Here is a 27,375-nt window from a genome sequence, read left to right as displayed (position 1 = left end):
TTACGTATGGTTACGGTGATACACATTTCAAATTGAACAAAATGAATAGGTTCATAATTATTTTGATTTTTTCCATTGTCAACAGCGTTCATTTACTCTTTCCCGTGACCGGAGCAACCTTGAACTATAACCTCCTTGTAATTCGTGATAAACTTATAAATGAAATGGTGTAACGGTAACGTTTCCTTATTGAAAGACTGAAATATCTTGGAGGATGACCCCAGTGTTAGATGGGACAAGAAAGAAAAAAGGATATGTAATGTTACTTGAGGCTGGTGACTTTATTAATAACTCATAAATTGAATTAAGTATAGAGGGAGAGAGGGAATAATTATTCTTTTGAGACAAATTCCTTAGTGTTAGCCTGTTGGAAGAATGGAACCTCGCAGTTTGATATAGTTTCACTTGTTTTGATAACATTCCATATTATTAGCATTCCTTATGGCTTGTCAATGTGTCTTGGTCACTTATGCAATGTTAGATATCAGATCATTGTGGATGATTTTGGTCCTTTGCATTAGGTGTTATATTTCTGGTCCTTATTGTTCCCCGTTACGAGGAGCAATACTATCTGGTTAATATGGTGAATATTCGGTGTCACTCTCGTTGGGCCACAAGGAGTAGACCCACTTTTTGCTCTTCATTTCAGTGCCTGCTTCCTTCCTGAAAGACTGCGCTGTGTCCATTATGTGGTCGATCTCTATTGACGGCTGTTTGGGGGTTTTTGGGTGTTGCATTTTTCCGTAGTTCAACATTTGCATTCTTTGGGCACGCAGTTCTGATAATCAATCATCAGTGTATTGTTTAAGAGTAGCTGTGTGCCTTGTGATTCACTATAGGTATACATACCCCTATCATTAACGCATACATAACCAGTTCAAGCTCGACCGCCTCTGGCCCGAAGACCAGAACGGGGATATTCGTACCCAACATTGCCCCACAATCTTATTTCCCATTATTGTCCCAGTATCTTCAGATGTATGGGTTTTTTTTGTGTGTACCAAAGTTGAAGGCTCGATCTTTCATTCACGTGTAGGTACACCAAGGAAGGGGTTTTATCATATCGACAGTGAATACTTCATCCGACGCTACCCTGCCCAACGTCCATGTATGACGTAGCAAGGCTTCCTCAACCAGGGTTCGAATTGTCGCTGCTTGTAAAGCCACCTGAGGTCGAAGACGGTCAAAATTAAGGTCATGTATAGCTTCCAAAGGATGCCCTTTTCATACTTTTCTGAATGAGTTCATCATTGAATCTAGTTACTTAATAGGTATACTTTTTAGGAGTTGAAAAGACCAGAATGAAGCAGCAAATCGGCTCCAAAACTGCCTTGCGGTAGTTATCGGGCAGGGTAATAAGACAGGTGCATAAGCCTAGAGCTGAAGAAACAGTAGACTGCATCCTCAGTGAATGTTAAAAATTTGAAGGCCAGACACAAACACCCAAGTAACCTATTAATAGAGAAAATGAGTAGATCAGTAAATTGTCAGTGATGTTGGTCAAGTTCTTTTATTTGGAAGGGCTTTATGATATCGTACACATAGCGTAATAGAGGTACTATGAACCTGAATATTATTCCATTTAATCTCCTTCAAGGTTTAAATATCTTATGCTGGTGATGGCCCCCAGTGTGTGACATTGTATGGAGAGATTTGTGAGGCTATTTACATATTGTACTGGGCCGTTGTTGAAGCCGCGCACAAGAGCTTGGTTTTAAAAGGTTGACAGAACAAACGGTGCACCTTTGAATATTCGCGAATATATGCTTGTGGAAATGCTCATGTTGTGTACTACAGAAAATTCCCTTTGTATCACCACTCAGGGGAGAGCTGTTGCAGCAAGTAGAAGGTTTAGTAATGGAATCTGATATCTAGACATATTTGGCAACATAAATGACCATTGTCGAGGAAATTGTACCTTTTTGAGGATCTTCCGACTTACCATTTATGCCAGGTAGTACGTTGGTTGTCTTCATGAACTCACGGACCTTCCATCAAATTTTTGTAAAAATTCTTTCGTGGTTCCCAAACTTCGGCGTACTGCAAATCATATATGCAAAAGTACTTGAACAATATTCGTGGCAGCAGTGAGTCCTTAGGATTTCGATTGCTTCACTTAGGTGAAAAGGGATTTGTCCAACGCAATAATATATGTCGGCAACGAACTAAACTAGATGCAGGAGCCCTTGTGAAGGATGAAAACTGCATAACAGGAATGCATTCGAAGGTAAATGGAAAAGTTCTGAATCCATAAATAGACATCAGACACACATCATTTAAAGAAGATATAAGGGGATTCATATAAGAAGATTACCTGATGCTGCAAGAGTCGCCCTTTGTTGCCGTCTTATAGCTATCGTGTGTTATGCTTTTATAGTTTTACATGGTAGAAAAACGCATCTTAACCAAAGATGGCATAATTTTTTGAGTAAAATCTGAGTTTAGATCATTTTAGTGCCGACGTAGTTTTGTAAAAGAAGACTTGAGTTTTACATATCTAAAATAAATATGTCGTCTATTTTTTTTTATTGAAAAATCTTTTAGTAATACTGAACAATGAAAAATAAGTAGAAAGTATTGAAGAAGACAGCATAGTACAGCAACTTTCTATTATTTTATTTACCAATCAAAATTCAACCCCAGTAACGTCATGAATTGAACATAGACCTGATTCATGAACCTCTCAAAAACTCAAGACAGACTGAAGTGTAGTTGGCGTCATCATCGAGAGTAACTGTGGTGGATTTCAGTACCTGTGCGGCTCCACTGAGAGACGAAACTTCCTTGCTTCTTGAACGTCGTTGACGTAATGTCTTCTCGAGTTGCATAGTGAAGTGTTGTTTTTTGCTGAGGCTGGTCCTTAAGTAGATCGTATCTTCTTTATTGTTAACCTCTGGAAGTTCAATATTCTGGCGATGAGTGCTGGGAAATGATGATGACGAATAGAACGAGTGATGAAGCTGTTGGTGTCTGTCTTTCACACAGGCACTTTCACGCTCACACCAAGTCTGTTGTTTCCCCCACACGCTCTACGCGCAAGATTCGACAAACACGCTGACGAGCGTTCACTTTGCCTCATAGGTTAGCTCATTTAATTATTGTAATCTTGAGATGTGTTCCCTGACTATTTCATGTTATTTTCCTATCGTTATTTATTAGTGTTCATGCTTGTTTTTTTATTTTCATATGAAAATAATGTTGGTCGCTTTGCAGTTTATTTCACTTTGCGTGTTATTATTTCTTTCTCCCTTCGTCTTATGGCACAACAGTGATGAAAGGAAATATGAGTAGTAGTTTCTCGAATTAACCGTAGTTGCCTACGTGCCCACCTCCCCGTCCCTAGGTGCCATGTGGTGAAGAAAAGGGAGAGAGTATTTGTGTAGGAGGAGGGAAACTCGGCAGCTAGAAACCATAGCAGTCCTTTAATCCTGTTATGAGCGCAACTGCATTTCAACTGGATTCCGCCTATCGCGGCGATAGGGCTTGAAATAAGACTGGCGTCTGAGCTAGAAATCGGGCGCATTTAGTTTTAAGAAAAGGAAGCCTCTTGGGTGTCGCCTGGATTTCATGCTGGTGAATGTGAAGGTTAGATTATATCTTCACAAAATTATATATATATATATATATATATATATATATATATATATATATATATATATATATATAGCATTGCTTTAGCTGGTTTATGGAAGTTATCGGCTTATTTTCTTTACATTTGCCATTTCTACAATAGTTTTTAACATTCTTCAATTCAGGTGAGGGTAAAAGCCCAAACCCCTTCTTTTTACGCCCATGCCAACAGTCAGAACTAAATTATACACAACAAAGAGTAAGATAAGTAAAGAAGCAGAAGGAAAGGAGTTGGCCGAGGGTCAATAAGAATATTAAAAGTGTTGAGAATCGAGTGATTTATCCGTAGATAGAAAATACAAAGGACAGAGTGACTTGAAAGAGGACATCTCCCGATGATCTACAAGAACTTTCCCTTCGGCTCCTCCAAGGCGGAGGAGCTGCATATTGCAGCTTTCCAGTGTGAGAAATGGAAAGAGGAGAGCGAGAAAAGGAAGGCCAGTTTGGAAAGGCGAAAGGGGAGCTGGGAAAGAAGAAAAAAGCACTGGGAGAAATGTCTGGAAAGTGATAAGAAAGGAAAGAATTCCTCCTCCGCTTCGTCATTTGCTTTGGATGCCAAGAACTTCTGCATTCAGCTGAGGAGGAGGGACAAGGTGAGTCTTGATCGTGGGGCGCTCCTTCACCCTCACTCACTCACTCACGGAGCATTTGGTGCATTTTGAGCATTTTTTTCTTCTTCATCTTCTTCTTCTTCTTACTTATTATTATTATTATTATTATTATTATTATTATTATTATTATTATTATTTATTATTACAAAAGACTAGTCTTTTCATGGGGTTCACTTATCTTTCCGCCCTGGAAGCAGATTATAGCATTTTTCTTGTTTGTATTTTTTTCCCACGACTACAAAGACAAATTAAATTTCATTGTTTGGCGTTTCATTCTCATATTGTTTTTATTTTCCATGCGGAAACTCGCGGCGCTATATGTCAGTAGAAGTGCATCGATGTTCTTTTCAGATTTTCATGATAATGCATTTGCATAAACCCAAAGCATCAGTTGTCACGACGCCAGGGAGTCTTTAATCACTCAGTCAATCAGGTACCGTTATGGCAAGGAATCTGTGTTTTGAGAAGTGATAAAAAATAATCTCTTCATTTTTATTTTTTCTTCTCCGGCAATAACAGCAAAATTCAGTTAGAAAATTAAGATAAGAAGAAGCACGAAAAGTATTTACTTCTTGTTGAAACGTTTAGCGTTGCCCATTCTGTTGATGCCATTTCTCCGTGACTGGTTCAGTGGAGACTGGAAAACAATGATGGATTGATAGCTCACTCATAAGACATCCCTTGACACAGTCTTCAGGTAAAACGAGAGAGAGAGAGAGAGAGAGAGAGAGAGAGAGAGAGAGAGAGAGAGATATGAAACTTCCCCCGAACCTGACAAGTTGAATACAATCCCTCTAAGACCCCCTTCCTGTTGCTAGCGTCTGTTAATGGAACCCTTCAGTTGCAGTGTTATGATCCAAACTGAAAACAAATAGAAAATGATTTGTAGTAGAGCCTCCCCACCTCCCTCTCTCTTTATTTTCTCTCTCTAAGACGGTGGGCAAATCACCGAGTGTTGGGACATGATGACATGATAGCAACGGTACAAAGTCAGACACTCTGTTTTACTGGTTTCGGAATCTTCGAAAGTGATGGAGCTGAAAAGTTAACCAGCATAGACAAGACTGCCCAGTGATCATATTCGTTGAGTTAATTGTATATACACACACAACACACACACACACACACACACTTACACATATATACTTGTGTGTTGTGACCTATCAGCTTGCAACCGGTCTGTGAAAGCGAAGTTATATTCTTTGTATTGTTGTATAGCAAGTTTCAAGCATTTGACAGTTGAATTGACAAGCACTTTTCAATAACGATTCGTTATTGATGCAGTGGTGCGAATTGTTCACTTATATCTGTAAGGTAGCGGAATTTATAATCCTTGATTGTTTTAAATGTTTGTAGATAAGCGTTTTACAGTGAAACATCCATAAGATACATTGTAGTTTGTGCCAAAGTATTTTTTTTTGTTTTGATGAACACGTTATCTAGGACTAATCTTTCTTGGGGGTTATTACTTTTATGATTTACATTGTTTTTGTTTATGTTTTTACCTTAATCCCTAACGGGCTTCTACGATTAAACAAGCTGCAAAGGTGGATGGATACATACTGGGTTTTATAAAACCCTTCGGGTCACTATCTAGGAAAGATCCCATCTGTGGCACCCGAACTGATGTGTCTGAATAGAAGTCAGTCAGAACATGATTTAATTCCCTTGAATCGGTGCTTTTGATTCCATCCTGACAGCGAAGGTGAACATTGACGTTATTATGACTCCTTTTGCCCAAGGTTGACGGCAATGACGAAAATTTAATTTGATTTTTGATTGGCATTCACAATCAATTGTTAGGGAGCTTTTTCAAAGTTCTGTTTACGAGTTGTTTTGAACTCTGTACGATCAGACTCTGGGACAAAAATCCTCTCTTCACTAATAAATACTTGCCAGTAATGTCTGTTATGGAATATCAGGATATATATATATATATAGATATATAATATTTATAATATATATCTATATATATATATATATATATATATATGTGTGTGTGTGTGTGTGTGTGTGTGTGTGTGTGTGTGTGTGTGTGAATTTTTATCACATCACCATTATTCATATACATGCATTAAGCTTCAAATGTCCTTTAATATCCAATTGTTGGCTGAGTCGGTAAAGTCACTGAAGTCCTGATCCCTCCTCTGGCCGGTGGTTCGAATCCACGAGAGGACGAAATTATTGTCAACTAAAAAATTCCCCTTTGTTTAACATATTTGTAACTATATTAATTCCGAGGTAGAGCGAACGGGCTATTAAAGGACATTTGCAGCTTAATGCATGTATATGATGCAATAAAAATTCATAATGTGGCTACGTGCGGCAAACGTTCGACTAACATGGCAGAAGGGGTTGGATATTGATTCTAATTATGGGTACTTTCGTGAAAAGGGAGTCTACGTCTAGGCGACATTCTCACTTTCATACATACAATTTTACAGCTATCATGACATTTCAGTTGAACTCGCCGTAGCAAGTAACTTATTTCGTAGAGCCCTGAGAATTTGCTACCCAGATTTTCTTAACAAAGAACTCAAAACAATCAGAAATCAACTTATCTCGTTAAAATACCGGAAGCATATAATAGAAAAAGCCGTACATAAAGCAAAGAGCATTTTTTACAAACCCACAGAAAACAAAAGGAAACTCAACATAAACGGTCAGTTATATGGACAACATAGTTTGTCAATTTTCCATCATATAAATAACATAAACCATACCATGGATTGGAACTCATCCCGAATTTTATACTAGAGCAGCTGTCGATACAAATGTCAGATGGTACAATCTTCACCAATAAAACAACAAGATCAACCTTTCTATAGAGCTTGGGACTCTGACCAGATAGACAAGATCTTCCTTAAGGCAACAGTGAAGCAGATTAAGACAATTAGCAGAACCTACGATGGCTTAGCGGTGACCTCAGGTATCACCTAAGGGGATATCTCCCACTATTTATTTCACTAATGAAATTCCTGTCATTCACTGTTTGATAAGAGTGGAAGTAAGTCCATTGAAATATAGTCCTTAGCTTTAAACCAGAGTATTAATATGTATATATATATATATATATATATATATATATATATATATAACTTATGTATCAGTAAGTTTTGGGAGAAGGACAATTCCTTTATTTCCTTGTAATGTACTTTATTCGTCGGCTGATGCTTCAGGAATATCTGTTCCATTTTCGAAGCTATAAATTAAAGAATGAAAGTTAAAAACAGAGTGAGGTTTAAAAAACACGGAAAAGTACTTACATAAAAGTATAAAAGGAAAAAAAAACATTAAAGGAACAAAGTTTACCAAGTAGCGCTGAGTGACAAAGCTGAGTGAGTGACATTCAGGGTCCGTTTTCGTTCCAACGGAAACTCAGGAGAGGTGCAGCGGTGTTGACGAGATATTCTGAGTATTTAACTGAGCAATTAGCTGTTGAATGAAAAGTGATTCAAGTGTTGACAGTTGATGGTCATTCGGAGCTTTGCCTATTATTTTGAAATCTTTGTAATTGATATTATATTTACACTTTTTAGCATGGTCTCTTTTACATGAAAACTCTGGATTTGATAATTGAATACCTGTTCTGTAGCTTACGCCCCGATAAGAGTCTAATCTCACCTTCAACAGCCGACGAGTGGAGCCCTAGTGACTTCCCCAGGTCACATCTAGGCAACTGGATAAATAATGACTCGCGAGGTCATCAAAGGGAGAAGACTTTTTATTTGAATAAAGACTCAATTGTCAATGCGTTTCTAGGGATTGATTTCTGTTCAACGGCAGGTAGACATTTGTTTACTGTTTGCCGTAAATCTCGGTAAAGTGTTTATCATAAATTAGTGGGACACTTACACAGTAAGTACGAAACCAACAGCTTTCGTACTGTTGGTTTCGCAAATTTTTGGTAAAAAAACATTGATGAAAAGCAATTATTAATAAAAAATTGATGGAGATATAGACTTTCACTATGGAAGCTGTTCCAGTGAGATGTAAAGCTAAAGGTCCTGTGGAAGGGGCTAGACAAAGAGGTCAACTTAAAATTAAAGAAATAATGACTATAGTGGTTAGAACCTCGACCAGTAACAATTTTCTTCCCAAAAACCGTGGTATTAAAATGATCATCGCGTCTAGTGACCATTATATCTACGAAGGGCATTATTTTCGTATTTAATTGTAAATGTTATATTTATATTTGAGTGTATTTATTGGCAATTATATATTTTATATCGTGTATGTATGTGCGCGCGCGTTTGTACTTTTGTAAAAGCACTTTTTTTTCATCTTTGCCTCATACGTACAAAACCAGTTACCCACCTGGCGGAACCCGACCTGTTCACCTTGATTGCTGGACAACTGTTAGATAGCCATTCATGCTGGAATTGGCTATTAAGTGAGTTTCATTAATAAATGGCGAAACGAGGCCTTTTTTTTTTTTTTTTTTTTTTTTTTTGCCTGAACTCCTTCGTGTTATAACGTCTAGTAACTCATGAGCTAAGTACTTGTGTTGCAGTTAATTGGATGCGAGAATTATGTAATACAGTTCGCTCCTTTCTGTATCGCCAAATGACACGATCCCCAACTATTTTCGGCTTTAGACAACCGGAAAAAAAATTATGAATCTGTTTTCCGTCGTTTCAGTAAAAGGTTTGAAAGTAGATTATGATTATGTAATAAAGCGAATATTATTTCGCGTAAAATGGGTGAGATCCCAGTCATAGTCCATGTCAGGAACAAAGTGGAAATATCAAATCCCTTACTTTAACTCAAACTAGGAAATGAATGAATCATAATAGTACACGGAAAAAGATTCACGCCTGGTGAATGAATCATCATCGCTTGAGTTTGAGTGAAGTTGATATGTGAAAATGATTTTCCTATGAACCTCTAGCACCGGGATCATTTATTAGCATGCTTACTTGCAGGTTCTAATCTTGGGAACAAGAGTAAGAGCAAGAGTCAGTGCTGGCGGGGTACCAACTATATCTTAGCAATAATAACATCTCGAATGGCATTTTGGTCATGCGTCTGGCAGGTTTGTGACTGTCTTTCTCACGGTACGAGCGCACACGTTTTTTATGCTGATGGAAGTTGGGTGGTATGATAGGAGGTGGGGGGGGGGTCGTCAGTATGATTGGAATCTGACAATTACCCATTGCTAATTGTCGAAGCTTGATGTAATTTTCCCTCGGTTTCGTTGTATATAAAAAATTACGTGTCTGGGTCTGTTTTTACCAATGAATCCGGAAGGATTGCGTCGTGATCTCTTCTCTAGAAAGCTTGAATCAATGACGTGAATTCCATCCCAGATACAAGTGGTGGTTAAGTAGCAACCAAGAAACTTTTTATATGGTATTGGCCCTTTTATTATGCCTTGTAATTTATCGCTACCCGTCTTCATAACGAACCCTTACGGCAAATATGCGTTCCATTCAATTTTTGTGAGGCCGTTCCAAAGATGCCGAATTGTACGACAACGTGGGCTGTCTGACTCATGATCAAAGGTCCCCTCCTCCTCACATCTGATTTTATTTTCTTCCCGGTACGTAAGCAGTTTTCAACTTGCAGCTGAGTGGTTTTGGCTACAGTGCTTCATCGATCACTTAGGCGTGACAGTATTGTTGTTAGTGTGATGTGATATTGATGTGATTCGATTCACTGTTATCAGGGGCGTTAATGATAACCGATATTACCATGGTAACATGATGCCATGTTATGGAAGAAGTGAGACAGTTTGTGTCGAGGTAAGTGTATTGCATTGCGATTATTTGTGTGTACATACAAAGCAATTTACATATAGTTATTCATGAGTGCGTTTATATTAATTACGCATCGTGCTGTCAGTCAACCCACATCACAACATGAGTGTTTACTGAAGGATTGTGTTTGCGCCAAATTATGTGTATTGTTTTATAGGATCAAAAGCCGTAAAAACTACTGCTGGAATTACACTTTCGTAACCTAGTAATTAGTTTCTACTGGCAGTATTACAGCACGGTGATTGCGTTACAAGGCCTTGAGTGCTCTTGTTTATGCCTGTTATTTTGTCATTTTCCTATGAAACCGCTGGTGGGTTTTCCCTTCCATGTTTGTTTATTATTATTTATCATTATTATTACTTTCTTTTTACTGCACCCAAAAAATATTATTGTTTCTGATGTTGCTATTGTAGGTTTTCCCAGTCGCTGTTCTTTCATCCCCTAATACCAAGAGCACTTCGAGCATAAGCACAAAAACATTCAGTTGTTACAAGAGTTTCACCTTAATTGCCTTTCTCCTCTATCTCTTTATTATTTCTAAAACTAACATCTTTGGCTAAGCAAGAGTTAACATTCTGTCCTATGGAAGCACAGCAGTTTACGGACTGCTTATACGAGCAAGTATTCGTTATGGCCACAACAGCAGTCCAGGGCCGGCTTAATATTATCATTGCTATTTTGACTCTAGGATAATATATCCAAACAGTCAACCGATCCATCATCAAAATTCGTAAACCCGAGCTCAAGCAATAAGACTTGTTTATATTCAAGGAGTTGTAATTTTTCTAGAACGTTTGGCGTTGTTTTCTATGTTATTTCGGAAATTTTACCCGAAATAGATAAATAAAAACTGAATTTTGGACACGATTGATTACCTAAGCTTGTAAAGATTGGTATATTTTGATTCGTTGAGCGATTGATGGGTTATTGTTAATATTTCTGTGTGAGCGTTATCATCTCTATCCGAAAATATCTTTTAAGATATTATAGTTAGGTATTACAGATACTGCTTGGCAAAATTTCTCATCTGTATATTTTTGAGCATTGCCTGGGATGATGGTTTTTGTCCCTTTTTTTTTATGCCTGGAAAGTCGGTTGGGATCTCTTGAGAAATCAGGGGCATTACGAGTGTTGTCGTCTGAGAACCTTTCGTTGCCGTAGGCTGCTCCCAGAAGGCAAGTCTCTTTTGCAAGCGTCTACTTCACTCCATTGATTATAATTAAACGTCTTTTTATTCCTGACTTGGAAGTGACCTGGGATGTTATTCTACTATTTCTAGTGGGCACGGTTGGTGTTCGGTTGTCTTAGACCGAACAAACCTTGCGCCACACGGTTCCGTGCTCAAAGGGCCCCCGTAAGCATGTTAAGTTGTTTCAGGGAATTGCAGGTCTGATGTGGACTCCTGAACTCTATATCACAAACAGTGAAATGGTCGCACTCGCCAACCCACAATCACCTGCGTTCATTCATTCCCCCCCTCACCTTATTTTCATTCTGACTCGTACGTGCACCTGCGCCGCTGATGCTGGAGGTTTCGCTAGCTCTAGTTGATAATTCAAGGCTGCATTTTTGACAGGTAGTAAAATGTTGATGATCTGACTCAGTCAATTAGAGAACGGGTTAGTGTGCTTCGGAAAGGGATTTTGCATCGATTGCCAGAAGGGGAATGGCAAACAAGTAATTTTTTTTAATGTGCAGTGAATGTAGATGAGAGGGAGATGTCATCTATTCCGTTTGTGCGGTTGAGTGCATTGTCTTCTAAAACTCGCATGGTTATGCATGTATGATGCTACCAGTGCTATTGCATTTCAAAAATTAACATAATGATGTTTACTTTGAAAGTAGACAGATGTTTTGGAAATCTCAATCTCATTAGGTAAAGAAGAGCTTAGTAGGTTAAGAGACATCACATTTTATTTGCTACGCGTTTCGTTGTTTCTTCATAACAACATTTTCAGTATTTTGATAGTAGTTTTAGGCTTGAAAATGTTATGAAGAAACAACGAAACGCGTCGCAAATAAAATGTCTTTTAACCTAGCTTCTTTTCCTACTGAGATTGATGTTTACTTTGTTTGTGACTGTATAGCGTTAAGAATGATATATCGGTTATATTTTTAATAAACTGAACCGAAATATTCTAAACTGAATTCCTCCATATGTGAGCTGAGAGAATAAAAACACCCAAAAATGTGTGAATTTCAACTGACTTGCTTTCAGTTTCATATTCATATGTTTAGGAGGAATTTTTGATAAAATGTTTGTTTGTGTATTTGTTTGTTTGTGTACTTAGTAAGAGAGAAAATAAATGGTGATAATGGTTCTACAAATTAACTTATTTTATTTTTTAGGAAAAATATTGAACTTTCGATGTTCCTGCTGTGAAAGTCTTGTCTCAAACTGGAAAGTAGTTATCTGTTTCTCTGGATATCACATATCCTCATGTTAATGGTGTTACAATACTCTCTCTCTCTCTCTCTCTCTCTCTCTCACACACGAGCGCGCGCAGACGCGTGCATAATGGGCCTTAGGGTACTTGACATTATGATCTACGCTGAGAGCTTGGGGGGTTCAGACAGCAAGCGCATTCAGCAGAGCTAACCGTTGCATTGACTTATAACCTCTCCTTCAGAGGTGAGTAATTGATACCTTTGAATCTTAGTCTCTATCTTTCTCCTCCCCCTTCTTTTCTGTAGTGGCCGTTGATAACACTCTCGTTGTCTACAACTTGTTGATACTCGTCAACCCCTGGGTTAGTTATATTGGCAAAGTTATGGGTAATATTCTCAAAGAATTCCATGAAGTCGATATTTTAATCTTTTGATCCCGGAATTAGATCACTGGAGTGGCTGACTTTTAAGAGTGTTAACCCCTGGCTGTTGAGAGGGATCTGTATGTCTCTTCGGTAACGGCTCGGATGTTTTTTTTTTTTTTTTTTTTTTTTCCTTAGCGTAGTGTAGTACACTAAAAAGGTCAAGCGATTTTTGTGAAGATGTAGAGGTTTATTTCTCTCCCTCCTTCCAGGTTATATTGTGTATTTTCATCGCTCGCTTTTACTTAATATCAACCTGTACAGCATTTAGTATATACAGTATTAATGCTTCACATGTCTAATTCTCATTTACATCTGGCGGTAGAATTTGACTCCTTTTTCTGACATATCTGATGGACTGCGCCCTCCCAGGTAATAGTGTAAGAAGTCGGAAATCAGTGTTGGCGGTCATTATTTCTTTGATAATAATAATCTGGTAATAGTGTATCATAAATACAACTAATAGTTTTCAGCGTATTCAATACGAAAAGAAAAACATGAAAACTTTCTGGATGTTACTATAATATATATATATATATATATATATATATATATATATATATATATATATATATATATATATATATTTATTATATAAATAATTACAAGCATAGACAAGGCGAACAAACTCTACGGAATAATCTATCCACTTTTCCTACAGCGGAGGCGGACGCCTATGCCTAGGGAATCAATGCTGTATTTCGTGGGTGTGCCTATGATGTACGTACGACTAAGGGCATCCATTATATAAACTATGTACACTTCTAGCTATTGAAACGGTAGAATTTTAACTAACTTTTATTTTTTGCAGGGTAAAGTGGTGATTCGTCCCATTGCTTTCAAACCCGTGGCTACATCAGGACTACCCGGTGGCGTTTCCCCACCGGGGGCAAACGGCATGGTGGTCGGGGTAGGGCCTGGTGGTCAGCCCACCGTCAGTGCCGCCCAGTCGTCTCGCCCTGACCCTCGATACACATCTACCCCAACGCTTGTTCGGAGTGGCATCTACCACTATGGCAGTAAGTCTCAGATGTCAGGTCTTTGGTTAAAAGCATTTGGGATACAGATTTCATCGCAATTGATTTTTTTCTTATTAGCTGAGTTTTGTGCAAAAGAACCCGTTTGTTGTTTTGTGAGATCACTGATCACGTCTTTGGTGAAATCCAACCTTTTACGATTTTAGTCATACTAAAGTAACGACATAGCATTTTGTATGATTCTCTCTCTCTCTCTCTCTCTTTGTTACTTGGAAGTTTTGTAAGTTGGATGTATGTATATCTAATATGATCGGGTTCCAGAATCCAGTGAAGTTTGGTTTCCGTTTGGAGATGCGTAGAGAAAACCTAGTTGCGTAACAACGCGGATTTTATTATCTAGACCTACATTATTAGAATTTGGGGACACTTGTCTTAAATGTCAAAGATTGTAGAGTGAGCTGCTAAATTGTCATTTGGTAAATATCAAGTATTTTGTTGTTCAGTCTCAAATATCATCGTATGTTTAGCTGTATATTAATGTCGTTATTATTCGTATATATAATTTTTTTTAGTTAGTTTACCTCCAAAACAACCATAACTTTCAATAGAGTAACATCCTTAAGTATTACAGAGACCAGTCACCGCCTTGGCCTAGATCGGATGGAATTTTTATCTTTATTTTTTACACCTTATTGTTGTATGGGTAGGATGAAATGTCCTATTACCAAAGCCAGGAGTTCAGTTTCCATGATTTGCACGAAACTTGGTTTGCATGAAACAAATGATGTCATTAAGAAATGCTTTAGATAAGCTACATTTCCAAATGTGAGAATGATGGTCTAATGAAGACATATATATATTGTATATATCTTTCAAATATAAAAAAGTATTTTTGAGGTATATTCATTCAAAGTTTTCAGTATGTTTATTTTACATATTTTGCTTGTAATTGGTGTTTTTGTTGTTATTCGCAGGCATGGGCGACTTGAAAACGATGAGCCACAACAGCTACTCCCTGGACCGCCGCAGCCTGGGCACTCCTCTTTCAGCCAGAGGCTTCTATGATCACCACAATAATGAAAAGTATAACAGTCTTACGAAGCTCCATAACACTAAGAACATTTCGATGAATAACAAAAACACTCAGAATAATAACAACAGTAACATCCCAACGAGCAATTGCAACAACAATAACAGCAGCCCCCAGTCATACCCTCCCCCACCGCCACGTCCCCCTTCGCACCAGTCCACTTGTAGCAACATAGAAGATGGGCAGCTTCACCACAGGCTCTCCTCTTACGACAACAGATTGTCTAATAATTACGACAGCTCTGGCATGTACACTCGTGTCAATGGGTACTCAAACAATGATCTTCCCAGATACGACAGTCTGAAAAACCTCTCCAGCGATTCTAGCCATTCCTTTAGTCATCACCACCACCACCAGCCTGTTTCCAGCAACCTTCATCAGCGGATGGGGGGCTCTGTCACCAACCTCTCCCGAATTGCAAACGCGCACCACGCAGGGTCAGTTCAGAGACTTGATCGCTCAGGGTCTAACATTGGCTTGGATCGATCTGCCTTGGTAATGGGCTCAAATCTTGACAGATCGGGTTCAGTCAGCGGGTCTAATTTAGGTTTAGATAGATCAGTTTCTGTGACGGGATCTAACATTGGCTTGGAAAGAGGTATAAGTGGCTCGGTCGCCGGGTCGCTCAGCGAGTTGACGCTTGATGAACATCACCAAACGCCATCGCCTTCAGATTCGGGAGTGGCAGAACTGGAAGCCATGCTGAAAGAAAAGGATTCAGAGATCAACACTTTGAGGGAAACCATGGAACAGAATGAGCAGGTGATATTTAAGGTAGGGCATATGATGTATATGATTGCACATATATTTAACCACAATACTAAAAGCATACTGTCAGACTACATTTTGGTGATCAAGGTTTCAAAGTGTAGAGTAGTCCAGATATAGTAATTGAACACTTTTTATTATCATATTTTTTAATGCCTTTTTGTAGGCATTATATTAATGATAAAGCTTTTTCGTTAATACTGAGTATTCAGAAATTGAAACCTTGATTTAACGACAGTAGGTTTTCGTAACTTTACGAACTAGAATAAAGTTAATCCAACTGAGTCTTTGCAGGTTTATGAGGAGAAGGAGAAAACGTGGGAACGAGAACTGAAGAAAATCAAAGATCTCTACGAAACTCGTGTCAAAGAAGCTCAGCAGAAGGCTCTAAAGATAGAACAAACCCTAACAACCCAGACTTACCAGGTACACCAGCGTAATTGTATAATAATTCATTAAGTTTCTTTAAACTACGACTCAGCCACTCGGTAACCTCTTCATGCTACCTGTTTTAAAATATCAATTGTATATTATGTACGTACAAGTTATATAATGTACGTATATTATGTTCACAGGGAGTAACAAGAGATCATAAATGGGTTTATATTATAATTATTGAAGGACTATTGTATCCATATTCACACTGCATGTTATTGTAGGAGTCTGCAAAGGGGGTGGAACTCTAGTTTTGGTATGTTATACCTTTCCATTCATGTAAAAATTGGAACTTCCTTTAATGTAAGAGGTAGCAATCCGTTCAGTACCTTGAAACAAAAATGTGGTAAGAAAGGCAAGAGTCAAACTTAAAATAGTGAATTAAAATCATAACTAACAAAAGTACATTAAGTTTCGGGCACTGTATGGCAAGGCCACTCAAACATCCAGGTTGCTATGAAGCCTTTTAAACTGATGAAAACCCTCGTGTGCGTGTTATATATTAGTAACCATTTTTAGTAACTAACCTTATTGATCATTTGTGGCTAGCGAAACGTTTAGGTTGCTATGAAGCCTTTCAAACTGATGGATTTTTTATTTTTAGTAAGCAACAGCAACCTTATCGATCCTTGGTAGTTTGGGAAACTTTGATAGCTGTGTTCAATTAACAGAACTGTGAAATCAATAATGATGTACACCTGTTTATGCATGAGAAAAGAGATAACTCGACGAAAGGGCCGAAAATGCAGTTTTTATTCTTTGAATAATAATGGAGGTTCTATCATCGCGTATGCAATGTAACACTGTTAATGTCTTAATGTACAGGAGTAAGAATATTCTCTTACAACACAAAGACACAGCGTGGAAGATTGTTTGTTATTATAAAAAGTTTTAATTCGATGAATAATCTAGAAAAAGTTTTTGTTTCTTGAGATATCTCTTTTAAATTGGTTTGGCACTGTAAGGGAATATTTTGCACTCGTACAACCATTTAAAATTTACTGACCTTAAAGGTTAACTTTACTTATTCTTATGCCACTGATAAAAAATTCTATGACCTACCTCACAAATTTGCAAGTCTTTGCAACCTGATTTGCACCTTTGAATTTTTTTTAATTCTTATGGTTTGCATTTTTTTCAGCTTCAGCAGGATCGGAGAAAATTATTAGCCGAGCTTGAAGAGGTGAGACGGGAACGTGATGCTCACCAGAGCCAAACCGAACAACTGCGGCGGGAGTTGTCTTCACTTCGTACACAGCTAGAAGAAACCGAGTGGAATTTATGTCAGAAATCTGGTAAGGCATTGTCAGAAATGTAATTTCCTTGGGTCATTTTAAGTGATTACTGTTGTTTGGGATGAGACGTGAAACAAACTCATCAAAAATGTAGGTTCTTTATTAAGGTAAGATTACAATATAAAAAGGACTATGCATGAGAACAACCGAACTTGCAGAGAGGGAGTTGAATATGTTTGGTTGCCACTTATCAATATACAATGTTATACACATGGGAAGCAAGAGTATGTTATACAATGACAATTACATGTTACAAATAGATTATAGTATTTACACCTCCCTCCTACCCACCCCCCTTCATGCTTTTAGTCCCATCTCAATCAGGTTCTTCATCTGGAAAACCTGGAGATCTGCGTTGGGCTGTCGAAGGAGACTTATGTTTTCATGTGAAAGTCCACATGGATGTGAGGTAGAGGGTCAGTTCCTCCAGTATACTTGTCTGCTGGGGAGATATACTTCATAGTCCCTTGACCTGCCAATCCTGACTATGGCCCAACAGTGTAGAGGTGTGAGAGAGGTGTATTTCTGGTGATAGAAGTTCACTCTCGACGTGGTTTGGAAGTCACATAAAGCCGTTGGTTCCGTTGCTGAATAACCACTGGTTCCATGCAAGGTAAAAGCACCATACAAACAGACAAACAGTGTAGAAGTCAGATCCTGGATCCTGACTGACTGTCCAACTCCTAACCTGGGTAGGTGATGTGCACGTTGAGTGTATGAGTGATGTACAAGTTCAGCTCTGATGGCAGAATGGCGATTGCAATCCTCGGCTTTCTCGAGCCATTCGTATGAGAATAACTGAGGATGAGCAGGCACACAGGAGCAAAGTGGGAGGCCTTATAGGATATGAAGTTTGAAGTTTTCCATAATACCACGAGGACACAGGTGAAGTCTTCATAGTCAATGTTGCCGGAGGGTGCTTTCTTCAGTATAAGATGCTTCACAGCAGCCTCGCCATGCCCATTGGACTGTGGGTAGTGCGGGGAAGTAACGAGATGTTGTACTAACCATCACTCACGAAATCTGCTGAATTCATGGCTGCTGAATTGAGGTCCAACATCAGTCCTGAGGTAAAGTGGTGCACCAACCTCCTTGAAATATCTGTAGAAGATCCTGAATTTTAGAGAGGCACTTGTGTCACTATAGCATGGGACAACCACAGGCCAGGCAGAAAGCCTGTCAGTCACAACAAGGAATAACTTCCCGTGACGTTGAAAAAGTATGCCAATACCTGTTGGTCACAACGAGAATGACTTCCTTTTGAGGCTGAAGAAGTCTACTGACACAGACTTGAAGGGTCTAGTAGGGTGGTCATCATTTTGAAAAGGTTCCTGATGGAGGCTGGGTCGTAAGACCTGGTTAGGCTCGCATGCTTGGACAATACTTTTGATGTCAGTAGTTGATTCCTGACCAGTAAATAATCTGTTGTGGCCATTGCTTTGTTTCTATTCCTCTGTGAATGTCATGGAGTCATGTGATAAAATATGTTGGCAAAGGGTTGCAGGAACTACTGTCCTTTCTCCATAAATTACGAGTTCATTGTCGACTGAGGCTGTCCTGTAGTTTCCAAAATGGGAGCAACAAAATATGCAAGATTAAATGGTTAGCAGGAAATCCCGAGAGCACTCGTTCAAGAAGATGGATGTACGATGTGCCCTCCCTTGCTGAAGCACGAAGATCTTGAAGTCTATCAGTGTCCTAGGGTAAGGTGTTGTCCTCTTGGGATGCTGCATGGGGAGTGATGTTGGTCCTAAAGTATGTCCCGGCCTTAACAGTTTCGTCCTGTGGCCTGGGCTGGCTGACAGGGGTACACTACAAGGCATTCGGTATGCGGAGCTGCTTGCCACCACACACACCTGTGAACAGGTGATGGTCTATCATAAGTATAAAATGTTGAAGGCCTATCAGGTACTGTTGGCATTTGGACATAGTACAAGTTATGGCTAACATCTCCAACTCGATTGTGCCATAGTGCATCTTGGCGTCTGTGAGGAATTATGAGCTACACTGTACTAAGCGAAGTCTTACATTACTGTGGTCCTGTAGAAGGGCACATCCTAGTACATACTTTGAGTCAAGAAGCATCTGTTAGAAGGATAACTGGGATGGCTGGATTAAAGGAAGCAAGGACTGGTGGGCTACCCAGGGCAGTCTTCACTTTGCAAAATCTACTTGATCCACTGTCCATACAAATGTATGCTCAGGGCTCATAAGGGGCCTGAGAGGCTGAGTTGCATAAGCTATCTCAGGTGCGAGTTTAGCTAGTTGGTTCACTAACCCCATGAATGAACAAAGATCTGTCAAGTTCTTTGGAGTAGGGAAGTTCTTGATTGCTGCTACTTTGTTGGGGCCACTGAAATGCCATCTTTGGAGAGCCGAAATCTGCAGAAGGTAGATTTTATAGTTGGCTACCACAAAAATTTCTTTAGTTAAGTGTGATGCCAAAATTGTGGCACCTTATCAACATCTCATGGATTCTGCATAGATGTCTGGGGAAGTCCTCGTTGAACAGCAGGATCTTGTCAACTACCTTGACGCAATTCTTGTCACCTTGTAGGCTGTTGTCTCCTCAGAGGCCGTAGGCATCTCCTGTGGCCACAAGTCCCATTGCCCATTGGACCTCGGCATGCTGGAATTGGCCATGGGGTGTGTGATTAATGTGGTTAACTTTTGATCCTCTTCTGCAATTTGCATTAGGGACTATCTATGCAGGGCATCTATAGTAGTGGAGAATTCGGCCTTTGAATCAATGCTGCAGACAGTAGACAACAGTGAGGTGATGGTTGGGCTTCACATTTTACTTGGCTGTTGAGGTTCTTATGGTCAACGGTGATTCAAACGTCTTTGTCCATATATATATGAGGAGCGGGTGACACCAGTCTAAGGGATCTATCATGAACTCGAGCTCTGTCCTGCTTTGTTCCCGGAAGGTATATGGTATCTGGCGAGGTGTGTTGATGGCGAAAGGTATGGCATCTTCTATAAGATATTTGCATTAGGGTTCCTTGGAGATCAGCACACCCGTGAACTCTCGTACTTGAACTCTCTAAGAAAAAAATGTCTCTGGCAGGTGATGTGGTGGCAGAAGAGGAAGCTCTGAGCACCTTTTGACACAGATAATATCCAGAATAGGTCTGGGAAACTGGTGGAATGATGGCCAACTCTTTACAGTGGCTATATGACAGCAGTGGTTTTCAGACGCCTTCATGGACTTGGATCCTCGCTGAAGAGGACCTCTCAGCTAAGGTGAGAATGGCTGTGAAGGATCATTTGAGGTGAAAATCAGGGTTTTAGTGCACTCCTAAGAATGCACAGGTCAAAGTGTTGGGGGCCCACAACAGAAATGTCAGTGCCTGTGTCTGGCAACATCTGAATCTTGGATGTGATGACACAATATGGGAGGGAATCATAGATTGGCTGCAGTGTCTTGATAGAAGAGTGTCTTCCCCATCCGACAACAGCTGGGGTTCTTGCCTGGAGAAGGTGGTGTAGGCTTGGCACTGGAAGTGGCACCCTGTTTGTCATCCCTCGTCTTCTGGCATCATTTTTCGTAATGTCCCTGTCGGATGCAGTGGTAGCACTGGACTGGACCTGTCTTCCAGGGCACCTCTGTGCCTTGGCCCAATGCCCCTTTTGGGCTCAGTTGCTGCAGGTACTGTCTACTGTTGGAAACTTCTCTGTGAATCCATGTGTGTAGTTTCTTGAGTGGCATGAAACCCTCTGTGATGGTGTAGTAGGGGTGGCACCCTTTCTATGTTTCTTCTGCTCCCTGTAGCTTGAGAGGGCACACAGCTTAGAAAGCGAAGTATGAATGGCAGAAGTGGATTTCCTGGTGGCCTCCTAGGTGCGACATAAGTTGATGATAATATCATGTAGAGAGTTATTGGTGTGAGAGCTATGAGTTTCTCCGTCAGTTCTTCATCCTTGACTCCAATGAGGATGATCATCTTCATCTGGTTTTGCTCATAAACTGAAGACCTACCGGGACAGATGTCTACTTCCTCTGCAATGTTTTTGAGTCCATAGAAGTCAGAAAAAGACACTCTCCCTCTTAACTCTTTGCAGGTGAGCAGCTCCCTACAACATAGATTTTTGTTGCATTCTTAAAGGGCATCCAAGACTTCGTCGACACTTAATCTGGCGACTGGAGGTACGTCTAGGGTGTGCTCAAGAATCCTTTGTTTCCAAGGCAAGACACATCGTCATCTGGATTAACTCTTTCTCTCTACGTAACTTGGTCAGATCCACATGACCGAATAATTGCCCCATCAATGTCACCATTCCTGAAAAATTGTGAAAAGTTACATCTGGATGAAGTTGGGTGTCGGTTCTGAGCGTTGGCTTTCTGTGGAGGGGGTACTGATGTGGTCATTGCACCCTGTGGTGGCGAGGTAGGAGTTGCAGGTGTTGAAGGAGGTACAATGGGACTTCCTGTGGTTGCTTGCTGTACGAGGGGGGCTAGCATTTGCAGAAAGGCACTATAGCAATTCGCTTCCTGTTGCCTGCGAATTTGGTCCTACTCTTTTGTTGGACCCTTAATTCTTCCCATTCTCTTTGTCTCCTTTCCTCTGTTTTTCTGATCCTGGCATGAACCTTGATCCATGTTATTTCTCCAGGTAATGTATGAGCAAAAGGAAATCAGCTGACTGGAGAGTACTGTTAAATGGGGATGGAGAACTGGTGGGGACTGTGGACAGGGTCTTGTGAACGCTGAGCATGTAGGGTGTCATCATGTTCGTCCTGAGAATGTGGAGAATCCATTGTGAATAATGTTCTGTTTATCCCTACACAGGCTTAAAACAGAATTTAACTGAAAGATAAAGTATCAGTATTTTAAATGCAGTGCATGAAATACTGGTGCTAGTTGGCTTGTTAGGAGAGAGAGAGAGAGAGAGAGAGAGAGAGAGAGAGAGAGAGAGAGAGAGAGAGAGAGAGAGAGAAGTGGGTAGCTGTTAGTTTAGGGTCCTCTGTCTATTTTCTTCCAGTTAGCTGTATCTTCGCTTGCTTCTTGTAACTTCTTCCTGCAATACCTTACTGCACCATGGGTGCAGTAAGGTATTGCAGTAAAGTACATGGGAGTTGAAAGTACATTATACAGTGACAAATACAGGTTACATATAGATTGATAGTACTATCTACATTCACTCCATGTTAATGCTACATAACACAACCTATTCTGACATAACCTTGAGATATTGCTTAAAAAGGACAAAACTCTGGTCTAATTAGGTAAGAGTGTAAACCCCTTTTCATGGGCACTGGGCCTTGCAAGGAGGAAATATCCCAGAGTGCAACACCCTTCTGGCTGCACAACATTATCTCTAATGCTTACGGGTCCCCCAAAGAAGTGGCAGACCCTTCTGCCTGCCCAAGAGCTCTTTTGACGGAACTTGGTCCAACATGCAATGAGAGCGGCAGTATGATATTTCCAAACTACCTTCACTTCATTCTACCCAAGGGATGTTGCCAACAAGTCCTTAGATGCCTTCTTTTTCAAACCTGTAGTTTTATCTGAATAGTAGAATGATTACAGGGTCCTTACCAGGTATCCCATGACTCATTCAAGTGCTTTGGCTAAAATGTTAATTCTGTGAATGAGAATGGAATGGATGTTCCCCACACTTCTGCTTTTCCAATCCAAGGACAGTTGTGCCAGAGTACATGCTGGGCCTGAATGAGTACCAGTAAGGGCCTGAATAAGTACCAGTAAGTATACTATAATCTCCTGTTCTACTAATAGAAAATGCAAACCTTCCACCTCCTCTTTTATAATAAGTGGGAGAGGGGTCATGGTAGCCTTCCTTTAAACCCATATATATTTCAGGAGGGGAGGGCCGGCTTGGGTTCTCCTAGATTTGTTAAATGGAGTTCTGGTCTGGAGGGTATGGAGTGGAGCTATATGGTGTCGCACTGCCCATGCCGATGGAGCAGTGCAAGTGTCTCATTCATGGTTTTTCTGTTAATCCGGACCCATTCTCACCAAGGGCATAAGTTAAATAGAAGTTTGTTTGCTGTATGATCTAGTGAAATATAAAGTTCAACTAAGTTTTTTGAATGTCCAAATTACTCTATATACTATTAATAAGCAATATGTCTGGAAGTAATATTTCATGCAGCTTGAGGTATAAAATTCAAAACTAATGCTAGCAAATATAGGTAATAATCCAATCATATGTAAATCCTAACTGGTCTATGCATTCTGTTGCACTATGATTGTATGTACATTGTTTAGCTAAAGCCTTATATGAGATATTCCTTGCCCATTAGCTAAAAGCCTTATGTAAATGAGATATTCCTTGCAGATAAATCCCAATTAAGTATCGATTACATTTACATATAAATATCCATTTACCTCTAATGAAGATCTAATGGTAAGCTGCTCTTTTGCATTAGCTTCAAACTTCCATAACTAGGGCACAAGGTGTTAAATTCTTATGACTTCTTTGCCAAGTTTTTCTGTAGGAAAAAGAAAAAATGTACTGTATAAAAATGAATAACTTATTCAGTCATCGTGTTAAAAGCTCTACACTACATCCCAACTAAGAATTGAGTCTCCATATATGAAAGGCATAGTGTTATATCTCCATAGGAACCAATGCCAAATTTTGAATAACCTATATCTTTCCAAGGTATACAAACCCCTCTTCATCTCTTTGGTTTTCTCAGCAATTTTTCAACCGGAAGTACAAAGAGTAATGTCGGTTGGTGAGACTGAACATCCTCTCTTCCCCCATCTCCACCTGGGTGCCTGCCTTGTTAGTCAGCCCACTGCCAGTCTGGCAATTGGGCAAAAGAATATTCCATATACAAAAGGCTCCATTTTGTATACCTAGGAAAAACAAATTATTTTATAAATTTGAAATTTTATACTTCTATTTTGGGTATATCTGTAAAGCCATAATTAATGACATTTAGAAGAGTTTCATATGAATGTGTACAAATTAATAATATTAATCATTTCTTGCATATACAATAATATTAATAATTTCATGTGTACACATGTTGAGCTTGCAATCATATTTTGGAATACTAGTAATGCAAGCTATTATATTCTTTGTCATTGTTGATACTTTTTGATTTCTGGCAAGAGGTAAAAAATGACAAAGATGAAAATGATTTTAATTTCTTCCAGTGATGTGTTTATATATATGATATATATATATATATATATATATATATATATATATATATATATATGGTATGTATATGATATATGTAGTATATATATGTATATAATATATATATATATATGATATATATATATATATATAAATAAAAAAACTCTTCCTGTAACTTGTTTCATGATTGTGTAGTTTTATGAAATTGACAATTTTTTTGTTGTTAATACATTATTGGAAACTTGAAAGTTAAAACTTTTATCTAATAAGTTTCAATGTTTCAGGTGAAATATCTTTACTGAAAACTCAGCTGAAAGACTCACAAGGGGACCAGACTACACGTGGCCATGAACTTTTACATTTAAGGGCTCAGGTACGACAGTACCAGACAGAGGTTGAACGTCGACGATCAGAGATTAATTCATTGCATGATTTAATGGGGCAACAGAGAAGAGAATCTGGAGATTTACGTTTACAGTTAGATCAAGCTCAGCAGCAGCGATCACAAGCTAAAGCTCATGATCAGGATTTGAGTCTCCAAATGGAAAAACTCAAGTCTGAGGTTGAAGCCTTAAAAAGGGATAGTGAATTGCAGAGACAACAGTTTGATGAAGAGAGAATGAGATGGACAGAAGAAAAAGAACGTGTTATACGCTACCAAAAACAGTTGCACCATAACTACGTTGCTATGTTTGGGCGTAACCGTCAGTTAGAGGAAGAAGTAGCCAGACTTACAGGGGTGCCTTTGCCTCCTCTTAAAAATCTCAGTCCACCCAAACTCCCAACAGTCTACACGGACATAAGAGACAGTTCAGCCCCTCAAGTTTCCAGTGAATCAAGGTGCTGACCTATACAGACAACTCTACCAAGAATATTAGCAAGTTGGTGACAGAAGTTACTGCTTTGTGCAGTAGTAAATTAGCTATGTGCACAATTAAACAGACTTCAAGTGAAACCAGTTATGGTTTCTTTCAAATTTTTTTTTATCAAAGGTGAATGTACTGATTGGAGGTGTTTTTATTATTCATAAACTGTTGAGAGTGGCTTATATTATTGTGTTGTGTTACTTAAACGTTTGTGTAAAAACTCCCTCCTAATTATTTATAAGGACACTATATACTACTCAAGTTCACTTGCTTGGTAACTTCAAAGAAATGGAGCTGTTGTAAACTGATATTCAGTCCACATGAAGAATCCTCAGGATATTCACTATACTTCACTATCTTCTGTACATTACTATTCCAATGTTAGTCTTCCACTGCAGTGATGAGCTGGAATGGCCAAAACTGTCTCTCTAAAGAATTTCTGTTAGAAGACTATATCGGCCAGTAGCTTCGTGTGCACAAATTTGTCACAAGTTTGTGAAAGTGGAGAGATACTGTAAATTTTGTGTATAGCAAAAGAATGATGAAAACTATACAGTAAGCTAGGAATACTATACAGTTTTAGTTTCTAGCCAAAGGTTATATTTAGGTGGAATTTTACTTAATTTAAAGAATAATCTAAAGGATTTTTTATCAGTTAACTTTAGTCAGTCTGTCCAGTTATTTATAGCTTGGATCTAACTTTTATGTGGTATAATCTATTTATTGTATATACAAACAAACCCTACCATAATCAGTTTATGGGCAATGAAGGGTTAGAGATATGTATAAAAATATAAAGTATTTAGTATGGACTTTGGCTCAAGTTCCTTCTTAGTCACTACAAGAGATAACAGGCAGCAGCAAAATAAAGGTACTGACCATGGAAATGACTAAATGCCCACCTCTGTAGAAGGGCAAATCTTGACGTTTTTGGGTTCCATGATGAAAATATGTAACAATTAGCATTTTTAATGGACAATCTTTGTTTTGGTCAAGGAGCTTGCCTGGTGTATTTTCTTATTCAGAATAGCTATATTATTATCTATCTACCTGGAGATATTGCGCCTTCCTTCCTCTGTATGTTAGTGAAATATTAACTTCTGTATTTGATTTTGTTGTGTGATTCAGGTAATACGATTTGTTTCATCTTTATCTTTATTTTATAATTTTGGAGAAATCATTTAAGTATTATTAATAATGTGTATTACGTATTATCATTCAAAAAGTGTAACTGCATGATCGGTTTCAGGGCCGCCTACCTGCAGATATCTATTAGTTTGATACGTTTATAGTTTCCAATTAAAAGCACAAACATAAAGGCATAAAAACTAGCTTTCCATTGTGTGTGACAGATTACCTTGAATTGTTTTCGTTATTGCATAATTTATATCTTAATATTGTACTGAAAAATTAATTTCATGAGAAACTTATGCAATATCTGGTATTTTGCTTCAAGGTACAGCACTACTTACCAATCGTTGCATGGTAAAGGTTACTCTACTCTCTCAACGGTATATTCTCTGAGAGAAGTTTGAAGTAGCTTGCACAAATAAATGAAGAATCCATTTAATTCTTGGATTTTATTGTAACTTACCTTAAACTTAATTTACACTTTAAATTAACTTTGAAAATATGTAACAAATAGCAGTTTTAATAGACAATTTAATGAATCATGATGTTCAAAATTTCACCAAATATGTTTTAAAGATTGGACTATACATGTTTAGAATATTTGTTTTTAACCAATAAAACTAGTCATTTCATTTGCTAAAAGACCAATTGGGGAAGCTGTATTTGGTGAATATATATAGTTATACTGATTTTATTTTAAAAGTATGAAAAATTGTCATTACAACTGAATAATAAATTCAAAATTATGTAGAGTAACAATCCAAAACATGTTATTTGTTATTTTTGTAAAACAAGTCTTTAGTCAGCAGCCATTAAAAAGCAATTAAATCCAGATACATATTCTCGAGAGATACAAATCAACGGTATGTAAACTCACCTTTTACA

General features: G+C 38.7%; 1 protein-coding gene across 3 annotated transcripts in view; it reads left to right on the top strand.

Annotated features, from left to right (window-relative positions):
* Positions 1-26,929, top strand: part of LOC135226549 (leucine zipper putative tumor suppressor 3-like) — a 231,023-nt gene extending 204,094 nt beyond the window's left edge. For 2 of the 3 annotated variants that reach the window (XM_064266208.1, XM_064266207.1), the window contains 5 exons: positions 13,622-13,829; positions 14,762-15,651; positions 15,940-16,071; positions 17,222-17,375; positions 24,778-26,929. In XM_064266208.1, coding sequence (XP_064122278.1) covers positions 13,622-13,829; positions 14,762-15,651; positions 15,940-16,071; positions 17,222-17,375; positions 24,778-25,340 — 1,947 coding nt within the window. In that variant the 3' untranslated portion in view covers positions 25,341-26,929. The remainder of the gene's footprint in view (positions 1-13,621; positions 13,830-14,761; positions 15,652-15,939; positions 16,072-17,221; positions 17,376-24,777) is intronic. The other variant, XM_064266209.1, reaches the window with a different exon arrangement.
* The last annotated feature ends 446 nt before the right edge of the window (positions 26,930-27,375 follow it).

This window comes from Macrobrachium nipponense, chromosome 14, assembly GCF_015104395.2.
Source record: "Macrobrachium nipponense isolate FS-2020 chromosome 14, ASM1510439v2, whole genome shotgun sequence".
In the NCBI taxonomy this organism is placed as follows: Eukaryota; Metazoa; Arthropoda; class Malacostraca; order Decapoda; family Palaemonidae; genus Macrobrachium; species Macrobrachium nipponense.
Note: the sequence above shows the minus strand (reverse complement) of the source record. Positions and strands in the feature narration are given on the sequence as shown.